At 42.8% G+C, this 17,897-nt stretch overlaps 1 protein-coding gene across 5 annotated transcripts in view; it reads right to left on the minus strand.

The window, feature by feature from the left end:
* Nucleotides 1-17,897, minus strand: part of IQUB (IQ motif and ubiquitin domain containing) — a 431,014-nt gene that overhangs the window by 175,302 nt on the left and 237,815 nt on the right. For all 5 annotated transcript variants that reach the window (XM_078680839.1, XM_078680866.1, XM_078680849.1 and 2 more), the window contains 3 exons: nucleotides 14,700-14,834; nucleotides 14,213-14,380; nucleotides 13,946-14,121 (listed from right to left, as the gene is read on the minus strand). In XM_078680839.1, coding sequence (XP_078536965.1) covers nucleotides 13,946-14,121; nucleotides 14,213-14,380; nucleotides 14,700-14,834 — 479 coding nt within the window. The remainder of the gene's footprint in view (nucleotides 1-13,945; nucleotides 14,122-14,212; nucleotides 14,381-14,699; nucleotides 14,835-17,897) is intronic.

Consider the following 17,897-nt stretch of genomic DNA (forward strand, 5'->3'; position numbering starts at 1 on the left):
AATACCATTAGCAGAAGTCACCAACTGATAAAGCTGAAATGTACCTTGTGCTCACATCAAAAACAACATGAAATGCTGGCACAAAGCATCCTATCACATTAGCTCTAAACGGAAAGGCAACACTGAAGTTAAAAAAAAATTCAAACCACTGGCACTGAAGGGAACTACCTTGTTGGTGGGTGTGCTCTTTGTGAAAGAACAAATGTAGTCACTCAAAGTGAAGTTAGCTAGGCTGAAGAAGGCTGAATCTTTGCCCCTTTCTGTAAGCTCTAGTAAGCGAAAGCAAAATTTGAATGACACAGCAACAGACCAATGGATAACGAAAGGTGGATGAAAGCCCCCTTATGTAAATGTATTATACCAATACTTTTAGAAAATCAAAAGGCCTTAGCTAACGCCAGACCTAAAAATAAAGGAATGTGAAAGGCAACATTTGACAGCCTGAGAGTCTAAGTGGATAGGCTTCTCAGGATGTTCTGGCCAAAGTCTAAATACAACATCATCAGTGATGTACTTACACATTACATTCACAAGTAGACAAACACCCAGAGCTGCGAACTTTGTAAAGGGGAACCAGTTTTGAATCCTGGCGTTGGCTCCAAATTCTATGATTCTGGGCCAATCCCTTAAGTTCCTGTGCCTAAAAAAAGTGACCTTGTAAAATGTAAGCTGGAGCTCATGTAAAACACTCTAATGCCCTTGGTACTAGTTAACAATAAATATAAACTGCAAAAAGATGGAGTCACCTATGAAGCTGCCCTGCAGATCACCATAATGGAGCAAGCTTGAAGAATGCTACAGGTGCCAGGTTTGTTCTAATGAAACATGCTGAAAAATGTGATGGAAAAGATCTCCCCTGGAGGTGAAGCCAATTAATTATGCAAATGAATTTGGCAAACATGATCAATGAAGCAGACTTACCAGCATGTGTGCCATTATAAGGAAGCAAAAACTGGTTGCTGGTGCTCAGCTAACGAGTTCTGCCTACATCAAACATGAGATCATGTCTGACATAACCCCATGATTTCCACTGCTGAAGCTGTCATTATTGGCTTGGCACAGTGGTAGTCTGTGTACAGTTCAGGAGAGCACAGGGCCTGGAGTGTACTAATACTTGTTGCGGTGTTGATGCAGTCAGGAAAGTTGTCCACTAGGGCAGCAACTTCGTGTCTTAGGATGATAAAAATTAAGCATTTAATGGGAAAGGACGATCGTAAAGTATAATTTCCCCCATCAACCTTCTGATTAGGCCCAGGCATAATTTGCGTTATGCTGGTGTAATCACTTGTAATTTCATTACTTTCATGTAACACCTACGTGAAATTCCCAAGCTTATGGCATTATGCGACATTTTAGTTCAGCAATAAGAGAACAACATAAATGATCACAACACGAGTGGCTGTTGTTCACGTAATTTGTGTTTTTCTGCGTTATTTTTTTAAGCACGAATAGATTCAATGACACATGTCGCGCTAAAATATAGCGCTGAACGCCTGTTTTCCTTTCTTCACAATTTCTTGTACATGTTGCAGCATTTCAATTAATTAGATGAAAACTAAATTCAAGAATTTCATATATAGCCCTACTTTTTATGTGTGAAGAATAATAAGATGTGAAAAAAGGAAGGTCCTTTAGGGGAAATAATGTCGTAGAGTAGCCTCAATGTTCACACATCACACATTCCTATATACTTCGTCTCATATTCCACCCATACTACAATTGGACCATATATAATAGGGAAAGCAGCATAAACACTTTATATAAAAAAATATATCACATATATTTATTGTTTGTTCGTATACAAAATATCACATTTTTAAAAGAACACATCAATCCGTACAGTTGATAACACGAAAAATTCATGAAATTACAACACATTAAAAAAGTTTATCACAGTAAGCATGAAAACATCAAGAGTAGAGCACCAAAAGCTAGACAAAAAGAAATTGGTCTTAACGTTTTACACCTCCGTCATAACAAAATTGTACAAGCAGGGAAATATGCCATATAAATTTAGCCTTCTTTCACCAATGCTCAGTGTCAAGATTGTGTATCAAAATGTAGCGTCAACGCGTTTCTATGGGTTTTTGTCTTATAAGTCCATCTTTATCAAGACCTCTATTGTGTGCACTTTGTCTTATATTGAACGTTTTCATACAGTCACCTGCTTTAATAAGCGAGCTCTCCCTGATAGCACCCTTTATGGTATGTTCATTGGGGAAATACAGGGGATCCCAGACTTGATAGGAGAACCTTTATATTAAAACTGCTTTGATAAGCGAGCTCTCCCTGATAGCACCCTTTATGGTCTGCTCATTGGGGAAATACAGAGGATCCCCGACTTGATAGGAGAACCTTTATAATAAAACTTATATTTTAAACTGGCGGAAACCTCAATGGCCGAAAATCCAATCTCTCATAATGGATGGCTCTGTCCTATTTTGGAGAGTCTATCTTTGGATGAAGACATGTACTTGTCATTTGCTAGTAATCTTAGCTCTTGATAGAACCATCTAGGGCGCTTTGCTGTTATTTGGAGTACAATAATAAGATACCAGCCATGTGGTGTTTGACAGTGGGAAAGGATCCACCCAGCCAGTATGCATGAGCCACAATGGCCGCTGCCTCTGAAACCACTTTAACTAATCCAGGATTAGTGTCTCATTGAAGGATCCGGACTTCCTGACCACACGAGTCGAGCTCTAACACTTTCTGCTCAGATGTGTCATGAAGAAGTCTATATCCCAGCATTCCAGGTCTTTTAAAAGCTAATGTTTGAGGCGCATGAAATATGCTTATCATGTGAGATCTCGCCACAGTCTTTGGCACAGAGAACCATCCCATCTTGATCGAAATTCTGGAACAACGTGCTAATGTCTTTGATACCACCATCAAATGGCTGTGCTCCTCACTGGCTGAAATCTAACAGGTAAGGTTTAACTTTTTTCCTTTTTTAATTTCATAAACTTTGGTCAGTTATTTTTAAGATCTACTTGCACTCTCGTGTTAACCTTACGATATACTCAAATATGCTTTTTCAGTTTTATGCCCGACTCATTTTCTCCTAAAGGGCATAAGGATCAGCGTGGCAACTTTTTCAAATCCCTATCTCGCTTGCAAAACTGAATGAGAAACAGTAGACTGCAGTTGAAGGCACAAACGTTTCAAGTAACATTTTTCAGAACCACTCCTCATTTGGTATGGGGCTACACATACACTTTGCCCAAAATGTGCTGGGAAAAAGAACCAATCCTTTTATCATACAGAAAAACATGTGGCTTTCTTTGATGATGCTCAGTCCCTAACCCTCCTGGTAAACCAAGTGTTTAAATCAATGTTTAGTCGTATATCTTGTTTTCAATAGCTTATAAACATCTTAGTACTCTTTGCAATGCAGGGTGAGAACCCAAGCCAAGCCTTGGATAGAGCACATCATCAGTCTCTACTTGGGTCCTTTCAAGTAAACCAATGACAGATGGCAACGGGCCCAAAATGATGAAGTTAGACTAGCGCTCTGCTTATGGCAATCTCCACCGACTCCCTTTATCGGACACAGGAGTGTTTAACAGTGCTACCAAACTGCAATGCCTGGGAAAGCCAGCAGGGATGGTGATGACTGATGCCAGCTTAGATGGTGTGGAGACAAGTAAAGGCGAGATCAATCTTTTCCCACAGCAGAAGATTCCTGGTCTTGGAGCGCAGGACTAAAGGGGGAATCAGAGAGTGAATCCAACCAAGTATTCACATGTTATTCATATCGGAAGCTAGCTGCTGTAATGTGTGGTACATAAAAAATTCAAATCCTCCTATATACAAAAACTTTACAAAATAGTGATGAACTCTCTGTATTAAATACACTGTATGTTGCCCTAATATCAACGATCTTCACTCTGAATATACATACGGACCCCAGAGATTATCAGTTAAAGCGACTGTGTAGGAATTTTATGCACAGCCCCCAATAAGTATATGTGTGGAAGATAGGAGTGTTTTTACAGGGATATAATTTGGTTTTGTATGACTTTATGTGTAATGTTCTGCAATATTTTGTAAAGTTTGTGTATATAGGAAGATTTTAATGTTTTATCTACCACACCTTACAGTATCTCGCTTCCGATATGAATAAAATGTGAATACTTCGATGGATTCAATAAAAGAAGAATCTCAGATTTTTCGAGGTGTATCAATGAGTACTTTATGTAATCATTAGATTTAGTAATGCTTGTATCTTTTCCTGCTTCTCAGTCATATTTTTTCAGTATATGATTAGCCCTTGAGAAGTAGGGTTATATGGGCTTTCCCGCTTTTTTCCCTCTTTCTGCAGGGCCAGCTTTAGCGCTGGTGGCACCCGGTGCGACAATCATTATTGGCGCCCCCACATCCCATGACCGCCTTCTCTGATTCTCTCACAACCACTGGGCAAAAGTGCCCCTCAACTCTCTAATCATGAGCTACTGCCAAAAACAGCGCCCCCCCCTCCCAGTGAGGTCGGCGCCACCTCCACCGGTCAGCGCCTAGTGCGGTTGCACCAGTTGCACTGCCCTAAAGCTGGCCCTGAGTGGAAGAACAGGAGCAGGGCAAAGATATGGCGAAAAGTATGAACAACTCTGGAAAGGGGTCTCATTTAACCAATTGCTAAGCACAAGAGAAGAAGGCTTCAATGCACACCGGTCGTAGAAGAATTTTGTGAGGGGCCACACCTGCAAAGCAAAGGAGCAGAGCCGCCATATAGCCATGGCACATAGGCGGAATCCGCAGTGCATGACAACATTTAGAAGCAAATTCTTGCCCAGCAACTGGGTGGCAGGCCACATGCAGGTTGATAGTAGCATAGGAGCGACCTCGGTCACTGGAGTAAGCAAAGAGAAACTTTCTTCATATTTACCATTTTAAGTATTCAATATAAAACATGTCAGACGGCATTTATCCTCATGATCGACTCCAAGCAAGTACTGCAGCCCAGAAGAGCTAAACAGTAACTCACTGTTACCCATTAAATAAGCAACTGGCCTGTTTAATTCAGCTTGCTTGACAAAAAGGTATCCGTCAGAGTACCATCATATATTTCACGATAAATCCAGTAATTGGCTCAGAGGTGTATCACAAGGAGATGAGGTCATTTGTCGAGCGATGGCCAATGACTAAACCAGATTTGGAGGCGAGTCACAGGGCCCTGGGCAATCCCAGCAAACGCATTACGTAGGAGATCACGTGATAAAACAAGGTCTCGTTGTGTGTTCTGATCTGCACGTAATCTATTTTTCTGCAAAACGGAATTAGATCCCTGGAAAACACTCGCCACTAAAGTCATCAAGTAGCCTCCGGTCAGCTGGTTGAGTTACAGCTACAGCATCTCGGATAAACACCAAAAGAAAAGTAGGACCTGTAGATGGAGCTTCTAACAAAATGAAGTTCTCATGAGAGGCTGAGGGTCAAACATACTTCTGCAGCTGTAATGCATTTGTAGGTGCTCGGTGTAAATCCTCTTTTCTACTCTTCAGGTGCAATAACCGGAAGAGAAGGATTACAGCTGTCACTACAACTGATTTTTGTGCGTTTAATTATTTACTTTATTACCTTATTTACCCGGTCTAGCTACATGTTTGTCATGTCGATTTCTCGTTGATGGATTTCATCATAAAGCCAATTAATTACACCGGTTTTAAAAAATGTGGCTTAATTGTGTTTTATGAAAACGATTCTATCAATAAATATATGTCTTCCCTTGATATTTCAATAGAGAAGGATAGTTGTGGATAGCTTAAAGAACTTCACAGGTATACAACCGATAAAACTGGAAAAAAAGTATAGCCATGGTGTGGCCATTACTGTAGACAGTGATGCGTAACACTGAATATAACCAGGTATACCGGCAGAAGGATAGACCAGGTGTGGCCTTCATTGTGTATCCTGTCACTGGAGTAAAGAATATCACTGTAGAATAAAACCTATAATTCAGGCAAAAAGATGTCAAAGAAGAGAACCCCTTCCAGGGGGTACGAGACAAGCAGGAGTTACTGGGCCCAACTGTGTGGGTTGTGGCCTTTTATTCCTGAGGTCCTGGGCCCGGCCTCCTATGGACTCGGATTAACTGGGTCAAGCACTATCCCTTCAGCACTGGACTCTCAGTGGTGGCGTGGATCAAGCAGTGCAAGGCTCGATGGCGGTGGGGGGTGAAGGGGTGCAGGGGGGAGGTGCAGGGTGTATACAGACCCCACATCTCAAAACACGCTCAGCACCCCCAATAAATGAAAGTCTAGCCAGACATTTTATGAAAAAGTAGTATTTACACACAAACACAAAGTGAAATCCAGCAGAAAACAAATACAGTACACAGTCTTCGTAAAGTCTGGCACACTAGTATCATTCGGGCAAGCCATTAAATCCCATTCCCCTATCTAAGGACTTTGGTTATTCCTCATTAATGTGAGGCAACATTCAGGTTAGACCCAAGGAGTCAGTAATAGTCTTAGAAGTTCTATGATGGCTTTTGAAAAGTTAAAGTGTCCCACCATAGTAGCTCCTGTCGTCAGATCAAGTTTCCGGGAGGCTTGCTGTGAGGCAATCAGCCTTGACTTGCTCTACCTGGAGCTGCAGTTTGACAGGCCCGAGGGCGGGTCTGCAGCTTGACAGTGAGGAGAAGTTTGGATGCTGCAGGCGAGGCAGCAGGTGTCCATGAAGCTCCTCAGATCGGGCGGTAAGTATTCTTGATTCCAATAGACATTCTCAGGTGCTTCCGGGTTAGGTGGTTGAATCAATGCTCTGCTTCCAAGGGTCGCAACCCACTACTCTTCACTGTCACATGCTGCTCCAGGGCAACAGCCTTCTCTCTTCTCCGCAGCCTGAACATGACATACGGGAGTCACAAACAGTGCATGCAGGGTGACAGCCCATCCGGGTCTCAACACTGCACAGGCAATCGTCTTGCCACAGCGATGCACCAGGGTGACAGCCATTGATCTTCAGAGCGACTCCACCTACCATATGGGGATCGTGAACAGCACACGAGGACGGCGCTACCCCGGGTCACAACACTGCTCGGATGATGGCACGCTTATCACAGCTGCGCCGTACCAGGGTGATGACCCTTAACCTTCACCGCAGCCCCCGTCTAACATATGGGGTCGCGAACAGCAGCACTAGGGCAGATGGCCCGAATGGTACAATGGTCTTCAGGACCCTGAAGGTGGCAGCCTTTTGTGTCCGTGCTCGGGCTTGATGTCTGACTCCAGCAGAAGTTGTTCTTTACCTTGATGTGAAGCTTTTTATATGTCATCTTGGATTAGTTGTGTCGGGTGTCACAGCTGGGTGGCATATGTATGACCCTGGATATGTTATATTATGTGTATTTGTGAAGCGCACTATCACCCTCAAGGGTGTCCTGGTGCAGAGCAGGAGTGTGTGCCTAGAACTGCCTATGGTAGATTGATTGATTGAAAAAGCCAGGTCTTCAGCTTTTTGCGGAATTCAAGAAGAATGAATGAAGCTCTGATGTGGACTGGGAGGCCGTTCAACACTTTAGGAGTGATGTAAGAGGACGGTTCTGTGTATGAGTGTATTGTGTGCATGTAGGAGTCCTGTGGAGCAGAGGTGTCAGGGTGGTTGCTGGAAGGAGATGCCACTGTTTAGGTAGGTGGGCCTAAGTTGTGTAGTGCCTTGAATGTGTGTCAGAGGAGTTCGAAATGAGCACATTTGTGTATCCGGGGCCAGTGGAGCTCCTTGAGTTGTGATGTGATGTACGTTCTGTGTGGGAGGTTGTGTATGAGTCTGGCTACCAAGTTCTGGATGGTTAATTGGTGATCCTGGCGTGGAGGGTGTTTCTGTAGTTCAACTTAATGGGGTCTAGGACATGAGTGCCCGATTTTCCACTGTTGAGGGGAGCCATTTGAAGGACTTCCTCAGCAACTTCAGGGTGTAGAAGCAGTTTGCAGAGATGGGGTTGACTTGTGCAGTCATGTTCAGTTTGCTGTTGATGCTTATTCCAAAGTTCCTGGTGTAGGTGCTGGTTGTAGATCCAAGTTCTGCCAGCCATCAGCTGAAGTCCCATAGTGAGGCGTTCTTGCTGAAGACTACTTCTTCTCGACTACTTGAGCTTGGCTTTCATCCAGTTAGCGACTCTGGTCATGCAGGCAGTGATCGTATTTCTTGTGATGGGGTCATGTCCAAGAGGATGATGCTGTCGTATGCGTGTATGACATTGACCAAAGGGATCATATATGCGTTGAACAGGGTGGGACTGAGTGATGAACATTGAAGCACTCCACAGATCAATTTGCAGGCTTCAGAGAAGTAAGTGCCAGGCTGACAGCTTGTGTTCTATCTGTTAAGGAGAAGCAGATCCAGCAGAGAGGAGGTCCTTTAATGCCAATTTCATACAGGTGCCTGATACGTATAGGGCGTGCAACCATGGCAAATGCTGCAGAGGTCCAGAAGAATGAGGGCTGCCGTGCCTCCTCTATCCATGATCATGAGGATGTTGTCTGTGTCGGCGATGAGTGCTATTTCTGTACTGTGGTTGGGCATGAATCCGGACCACGTGGCATCAAGGAGCTGGTGGTTGTTGAAGTGATTGGTTAGACTTTGGTTGATTAGTTTCTCTAAGACTTTTGCCAAGTATGGTTGGAGGTAGATGGATCTGTAGTCAGAAAGCGTGACTGGTCCAGCGGGTGTTTCCAGTTGTTCTGGAATGTGGCTGTGTCGATAGAGGCATTGAGGATGGGTGTTTCTACTTTGCTGATCTTTACGAGTCCTTCGGTGAAGGCATGTTCTGGGCAAGGGTCAGATGGGGCCCCGAGTGGATGGTCTCACAGGGAGCAGCTATTTTGATGGTAGTATCAGCGGGCCACAAAGTCAGGGTTTGTTCTTTGGCCGTGATGAGAAGTAACAGAGAAAAACCCTGCTCCCATTTAAGGGCAGTCAGCCAGTAGCCAGGTATCTACTATTTAAAAGAGACACCACTGCATCTGATGGAGAGGAGAGCCCCTCTCTTTTGGGGATATAAGGCACCAAGTTCTCACTATATATTTTTGGAGGAGGCATGACTTTATCTGACGACCATGTGTGCCTGCATGAAGATTATCTTTCTGTCACAATCTCTTTTCCTGGAACTTTGGAGCACTGCAGAAATGGGCTACATGTTTTTTTCTATTTCACTACTTCTCTACTCCACGCTTTCCATTTTTTCCATTTTATCTATATCATTTCTGCACATAGTGTCCGCTGGAGTCTAGGTATATGCATAGTTATTCATATTCTTATTACTTTGTTTTGTACTTTTAGATTTCCCTCAGGATACTCCCCTGGTTACTTCTACAGTGGAGTTGTTTAGCGCTCTGAAGAAGGTGTGACCTGGATTGTGGGTCTATACCAAAACGTGCGTCAGAGCATCATTTAGACCACATGACACAATTATTTGTAAAAACAATGGATAATATGGGGAATGACCATAGTGTCTGAAAGAAATTGATCATATATATGTATAAAATAGTGGAGGATTGTTAAATCTTTTATTTGCACAGCATTTATGGATTGTTATTATCTACAGGCGATCAATGTTTTGTGGGTGTATTTAGTATGTGAAAAGGATTGTCCTTTGAATGAATGTGGTATGAATGCTATGGTTGATGAGCTGGAATACCAGTGGGGGTGTTGTTATTGTTATCTCTGTGGGTTCAGTTATCTCTTTATGTTATATATATTGATGGACTTATGTGATGCACTGCAATGCGAAGTGTATGAACATAAGGTTATTTATGACGATCATAAATGATATATATTTTTGATCAAATTTTGAATGAGAAAATCTATTTTGATTCTTTATTTTTGTCCTAAGCACAGTTGAAAGTATATGTATATACAACATGACTTCTAGATGATTTGATCAACATCTACCAAAATACAGCAAGATATTCCACCAATCGATTAGATCAGGCAGTTTGTTTAGTTCCTTTGTGTATACTCTTATTTCCCTGTTCATTCTGCCTTTTATCTCGTCATTCGGGGGCTCTCTTACGTTTTTGACTAACTGAGAAGTTACATTGTGACAGTGACGGAGTCTGGTTGAAGGTCAAAGTTGCTGTATATGAAGGTGATTTTGTTACAGAAGAATTCAGAGAGCTTGAAGCAAAGGGTTGCTATTGCTGGAGGCAGCAGGAAGTAAAGTGAAATCTTTGATGAAGGCGAACTATTAGTGCATGTGCAGGCAGCAATATGATCTGCAAGAGCTGTGCACTTGGTGTTTCATATCTGCTGGCGATAGTGTGTTAATGTTGATTTGAAAATGTCTTTATCTGTGGTGTCTTGATTTGTTCTCCATTTGCAATCCCGTTGCTTGCAGTGGTGCTTCTTCGGCCTTAGTTCCTCTGTGTACCAGCTGGCCTGTGGTTAGGCTCTTGCCATTTGTTTGCACTTGAAGGGAAGCCAGGGTGTCGAAGCATGCAATGACTCACCTGTTGAGGATTGTGATGGCTTATTGCAAGTGTGCTTGGTCCGATGCATGGAGAGAGCAAATGCCCACTCCTCTCCTGTGATGCTTTTAGAGCTGCAGCGGGCAGTTCTGGTGGTGGCAGGTCGGTGGTGGTGTGGGATGCGTATGCTGATACTGACAAGGGCATGGTCTGTCCAAGTCATAGTTGCTGGCAAGCCGACTGTAATGTTTCTGATTGAGAAGAAAATCGGGTCCAAGGTGTCCAGAGGTGTGGATGGACTCACTAACGTGTGCAGTTTTCTAGAAGAGCCATAGAGTTTGAGTTTATAATCTTCTAGGGGAAAGTTAAAGTCTCAGAGGAGAATTAAGGTGCTGGTGTTGATGATGAGGGGTGCGATGAAGTTCGTGATATCTGTGATGAAATTGGTGTTTGTCCTGGTGGTCTGTATAGGATAGTTTCGTCCAAGGAGAAGTTGGCTTCCATGTATGTCTTGAACGTTAGGCATTTCATGTAGCTGTGAGGGTGCCTGTGTAGGTGGTGCAGCTGGAGGTGACTCGACCTCCGGGCTTGTGCTGACGGTCTTCCCAGGCAATCTTGAAGTCGGTGAGGATGGTTGTTGTGAGGTCCGGTTCGGAGGTTGGATTTAGCCATGTTTCAGTGAGGAAGAGCGATTCCAGAGCGTGGTCGTGCAGTAGGTCCCATATCTCTGAGGGGTGTTTGGTGAGCCAGTGGGTGTGGAGGAGCATGCATGCGTGCGTGGAATGTTGTGTGAGTGCAAGCGGGTGGCTGGTGTGAGTGGTACGAGAGTGGTGGAATTAGAGTATGGGAAAGTGCATGAGAATTTGCAGGAGGTGCACGTGAACACCCTCTCTATGTTGTGTGGAGTGTTGTGGCAGGGGCGAGTGGAGACTGGTGGTGAGAGTGAAGAGCAGCATGGCAGGGTAGCGGTGGGTGGGGTAAGAACCAGGGTTCCCGGTGCTGGGTGCGGTCCAGGCGCAAACAGACTTGCTTTTGGCATGTCCGCTGAGCGTCTGTGCTGCAGCTGTCATTAAATAGGTCCTAACAGGGGAGGAGAGCAGGGTGCCATAGGAAGGAAAAACATGATGCCATTTCCTGTGTAGATGCATGATGGGAAATCCAGTGATGTAACTTCCTGTACCGAGGGGTAATTGGAAACTAAGTACTTTTGCTTGACTTATGTTTTTTAAGATAGTTTTGCCAGGAAAATAGAGGTCACTTCTTGTGCTGATGGATGATGGGAATTCCAGGCATGTGTTTTATTCAAGGGCCGCTGGTCTTCCATGGCAGCTCAATATCCTCCTCTTCCTCATGCTCTGATGCACTAGAGAAGACAGTTTTAGGGGGGTTGTTGCCTGGGCTGCTGAGATCCTGGATGGTCTGGCCTCTTTGCCTTCTTCGGCACCAAGAGTTCTTATTCTTCAAAGATGTCCGGCATTTCTGAGGAAGCTTTTTGGTGCCTCTTACTGCTCAGCACATTTCCCTCCTGTACCTCAGGGTCTTTGAGCAGAAGGCAAGGCAGAGCTCACAAGAGGCATAATTTTGGTCAGGAGAAAGGCAGACATTGCAATTGTTCAACTACGGGTATTTAGAGTTACACTAGAGGAAGTGTTGAAAGGGCGTCCAACCCACCACCATCCTTCAGTCTGTATTACCCGGGGTTGAAGTTCAAGGGAGGACATTAGGTCCCCAAAAGGGGCAGTGGGGTAGCATACAGGTGGTCCAGTGCTGGTTGTTGGTTTTCCGAAAGTGTCTGGTAAAGTAATGCAATGGACAGTCGTGAACATGGAGTCGGTGGGCATGTGCATTGTCCACTAAGGGAGGATTCAAAGTACATCTTGTGACTCAAAAGACTACTTTAAAGAAAAACACCTTCTAAAAGTCCAAGCCCAACACTAGAAGGCAGGAGTATGCAGAGCATGTGTATCTATAGCACACATGCTACGAACACTGTAATATCACTTGCACATTAAGATTTATTATTCATAAACCAAATACATGCTTACAGGGCCTAATACCTAAATGTGCACATCCAATATAAATTTGCAGACTTTGGATTTTTTGATTGCAAAAAAGCTACTTGCCATGGCCTGTAAGTTTCCTCGAGCATGGAAAACCTCCATCTGGCTAAGTGCAATGAGTCAAAACTGAAAATTCTATAGTAACTTCCCAACAGGGAAGGGATGGCAGGACAACCTCAGACATTTCACAGACTTTATTTTGTTAGTCTTGCTATGTCAGATGGATGGAAACCCCTCTTACATAAGAGACTTCTACAGTGTTAAACATGAGATCCTCTTCCGGAGACTCTAGGGTACAATTGGGATCAACCTCGAAGGGGGTTCCTAAGAAGGACATGAGACCTTCAAGGTCAAGGTCTCTTATAGATTGATATAGCAGTTTGCAATCCAACTCCAGCTCAGAATCCCAAGTACTTCGACACACCGACATCGCACACGAACCTCGGGGAGCACAAACTCCACATTCATGTAAAGCATTTGGAAAGAATTGCTTCCATTGACCAAGAGGCTAGCATTGTTACCCAATTTGTTTTAATATATTTCCAGTGTATCAATGAATCACACACAGTCCTGTCATGTCAAGTTTAAAAAGCCATGTGCTCATTGTTATACCAAATTGAGATCAAATTAAAAACATAAGGATTTTAAAACATCAGTTCTTAATTATCAGGCTAATCACGCTCCACATAAACAGTGAAAGTGGAAAACAATAGTGGACTTAACCTGCACAAGATGTTATAAACAAAAAACAGATTAAATCTAAGTCCAGGAATGGTTGTTAATTTCGGGATAATGGGAACACATATTAATTGGACATTTGCACTAAATGACTGAATTTAGTTATTTCGTAGTCTCTTCCCTCAATTTTAACTCGTCGTTATCATGCCAGATACCCTTGGGGTTTTTATAATCACACAAAGTTTAATATGTCAGGGTTAGTTGTCACAATGTTTACAGAAGTAAAGCCACAACTGGATGATTAGAACTGATTGTGCAAAAAGGACAAACATGTTCTGACTTGTGGACCGATCACCTAAGGAATGTTCCTTCATGGCCAAGGTTATTAGAATCATTATTTCAGTTTGAGTTCAGACTCTCTCAGAGCACGCAGTTGAAAGCAAAATGCTTGTTTTTAAAGTCACACTTATGATTAACGGTGATTAGATTTGTTCCTGTCTGTTAATTGGTCCTTTTGGAATTCAGCTTTTCTATCCTTTCCTAAATTCGATTTTCGCCCACATTCTAAATTTTAAGAAGAAGGAGGAGAAACTGTGGTTATAGAAAACATACAGAGGCCATAGAAACAATGAGTAGTTTGATGAATTTCAGTTGGCACAGAAGTCTACAACATTATTTGCAAAATATTGCAAACAAGATGATGCAGTCAAAACCACGCAGAACTAGTATGCGGAACACCCTAGCAGTGACCTGACTATTTGACCATTGGACTCTTTCCCAAGACATGCGATCAATAATTACCTGTGTGTCTCTGCTGAAGACTTCAACTTCTCTGTCTGGTCGTTTCTTTGGCACTGTTTGGGTCCCTGCATGATGGTACTCTGCTCCTGTGAGTTTATGTTTGTACCCACCAAGGTACGGCTTGTGGAACGTTAGCCTCTCAATTTCCACCACCACATCCTGATAGGTATCGGCATCTACTCAAGGACAATAGAAGGACCGAAGTGTTAGCAAACCGGCATGCCAATGAATGAGTGTTGTACATATGAATTAACTATCCATACAAACCAGTCTGAACTTTAACAGTTATCACGTCAGGCATGTTGTAGTCATGATGTGGCTTAACCGCTTTAATTGGAAAACTGTCTGGGTCAGTGGATGACATCTCAAGCTGGATTGTTCCATGAGGTCTAACACCAAGATCCATTAGAGTCTCTGTGTCTTGAACTAATTTGCCTAAAATTTGAGAGCAAACAAGTACCTGTTAAGTAATTTAGCATAACTTCAATCTGTGAGAACATAGTGGTATACCTAGATCATCACTATATGAAATGCCACTCAGCAAGAGCTCGGATTTTCTCAAATTATATTCCATACACCATCCACAAATAATTCCCTGGCACCTACATTCAATGCACATTGGAAGAGCATTTCTTATATAAATCAAAATATAATTATCCTGATAGTCGTGAACGCAATTCTTTGTGTTAAAAAAATTGGTTCAAATATAATCGATTTCTTGATTGTACAGTTTTCTATAGGGCTGCACACATACCGTGAAACATGATTTGGATCACCATCTGTGGGATTTTCAGCTGTGAGGCAAAGTATTCCTTGAGCATTCCAATAGTAAAGCAGATGGAAAAGGCTGTTGTGACCACATGGCAGCCAGGAACTATCATGATTTTAACTGATGAGAAAAAAAACACATAGTTAATTTTTGCTCATGGTTTTTGTTAGTAAACAATACATCATAGCAATCTGAGCTATTTTTGCAAAAAAAGGACATTTGATTGCTGGTGTTTATTGGCAACTAACCTTCACTTTATGAGATTGAGGACTTCAAATGATAACATCATCAACAGTAGGTAAAGGAGTTAGGGAGCATGCAACTAACACACATTATTCACCAAAATAAAAAAAGGTGCAAGTCCATTTTGGGGCAATTGTTGCAGCACAGATACATTCTCGTTCATAAAGGGATCAACACGGATTGATCACCAATCCCAACATTGTTTACTAAGGACTTAAATCCATCTGAATTACAGATAACTTCTTGGGACACTGTCATTTTCGCAAAAAGAACAATTGATGGACAGAATGCAGAACAATGTCATACATTCACCCCAGTACAGAGATCTGGGCCTAAATACATAGTTTTTTTGCTCACCATGCCATTCCAATTTGGACTCAGCCATTTGCAAATCAGTCTTGAACCTGCGCCCCAAGGGAACAGTCCAGGCCGAACTGCCTGGCCGGGTCCTCCCTGGGCTGGCAACAAGCATCTTAGGACCGGATTCAGGGTGTCACCCCTCATCAGCCAGGATAGCTTGACTACAGTAGCATGGAGAGCACGGGACCCACATCTAGGCATTCCCATCCCACTTGGAGTGACCAATGCAAAAAAAACAATTGATGGACAGAATGCAGAACAATGTCATGATGATCTGGGCCTAAATCCATCGGTATTTTGCTCACCATGCCATTCCAGTTTGAACCCAGCCATATGCAAATCAGTCTTGACCCTGCGCCCAATGGGAACAGTCCAGCCTGAACTTCCGGGCCAGGTCCTCCCTGGACTGGAAATAAGCCTCTTAGGACCGGTTTCGGGGTTTCACCCCTTATCAACCAGGATAGCTTGACTGCAGTGGCATGGAGAGCACGGGACCCACGTCTGAGCAAATTAGAAAACAGATATCTTTGTAATATCACTATTAGTTTTTAGCCAACTATCAGGAACATTCTTTACACTGACATGTTACCATAGGAAGTGGGAGTGAAAATAAATTATCTTTTTGAGTCCGAGTCTCCTATTAAACCGTACTGCAGCGGATGGACATTCATATATTTAGGACATATCTTTAACGGGGTGGTAGGTTGGAGAATATGATCTAAGGATACAGGTCCAATAATCAGCATGCTGCCTTCTCAATTAGTAACGGTTCATGATAAGGGCAGACACAAGTTTAATTTGTCAGAAATTAAGCACTCACAAACAGTTGCAAAGCTACAGTAGATGTAGCTACATCTTCAGTGGTATGCAGGTTGTTAGTGACACAACTTTTGGAATTGCAACATCTTGAATTACCAGTTTCAAAGGCAATTAACATGTCTTGTTTCTTGAGCACCTTCTGTCTCATTCAGCAAAGCAATGAGCCACAGAGAAGAACCGCAATCAGATATAACCAGAAGAGTTAACATTACTGCTCCTTCTCTTTACTAAGGACCCTACTATGTAGGAGAGGATTTTAATATTTCTTTTGATCCGGACAATGACAAAAAACTTCAGAGCATATTTATCAAGGTTTTGTGTCACCCTTGCGGGACACAAAGGGGTGTAAGGGCAAGGCAAAACCTAAGTGAGATTTATTAGACCATTCAAGGCCACCTTGCATGGCCCGGTCGTGATTGATAAATCTGGAACAAAGCAAGGCAGCACTAATCTCTGCCTTGTGTTACTCTGCCTGAGGGAGGCATGCTATGCCTGGAGCGTGGGTGTTCCAACGCATCCACCCATGGATTATGGCGCATTCCCAAATTTACCTGAATGCGTCAAAATGCTACGCCTGCCCTGGTGAGGCGTAATGAGGAGAAATATCTTTATCTCTCCTAGTTTTGCAGCACATAGAAAAAGAGGACAATGCTTCTTAGGATTTTTTTTGTGCAGGCAAAAAAACAATCCGGCCTACAACGCAGACACGCTTGCAGCATGACGCAAGGTGGCCTGCATTGGCACTAGGCAGCCAAAAGAGCGTCAGCGCTAGGAAAGGACAGGAATGTGCCGTATAATGTTAAACATGGGGCATTCCTACCCTTTCCCATTCACGCAGCTCAGCAAGGAGTCGTGATGTTCTGCGCTGCATGAAAAAATGCTAAATATCAGCCTCAGTTTAAAGCACTGACACAAGTAACAACGCAAAGGGATAAATAAATAGAGATGTGAGAACAATTCAGTTTATTCTGTGAAATATGTTTGTGAAGTTTCATGTATTATGTCAAATACGTTTCACTGGTATCACAATTAATTGTTTTCTCTGAGGACTTTTCTTCTTCGCACAAAAAATCGTGCGAGATACTGGCAGGAGACAGATCCGATGAAAAACTTTTTTGTTCATGGATAAAAATGTCTCTCTGAGAGACGTTTTATTTTAGAAACCATCGCCGTAACAAAAAAAAGTCACATAAATCAGTACCAACCAGGACTAAAGCCAAAACAATTGTTAAGAATCAGTGGGAAAGATGGGGTTAGGAATCTTTAGCAAGTGATTCACTCCAAGGATAGGAAAGAAGACACTTTCTATGCTTATCACCAACATTCTTACTCTAGAAGCGATCACAAGTTCATCGCTTTCAGTGCTCTAAGCAAACGAGAAATGAAACCGATCCTTTCTTAAAAGCCAATAATTGCCACGAGAATTTGAAGATTCACTTCAAAAAAATGCCCGAAGTCATATTATAGACAGTAACTGTGGGAAATGTTCTTGTTCTGGGGTTTAAAAACGTAGAAAAGAACACATCTAAAGCTACAAGAAATGCAATATTGACACAATGGATGTTCTCGTTGTCTGGGAAGCCACTAAGGAATGAAGTGGAGTGCCCTCTATACCAAAGGTAATCAGAGAGGGAAACCAAGGGGGAAATACATTTATGCTGGGAAGAGAGAAATGTTCTGCAGTGTAAGATGAAGAGAGACTGGTATATTGTTTGTTCATACAGGAGGAAAAATCTCATGTAGTATTAACAGGGGAATAAC

Source organism: Lissotriton helveticus, chromosome 1_1 (genome assembly GCF_964261635.1).
Source record: "Lissotriton helveticus chromosome 1_1, aLisHel1.1, whole genome shotgun sequence".
NCBI lineage: Eukaryota > Metazoa > Chordata > Amphibia > Caudata > Salamandridae > Lissotriton > Lissotriton helveticus.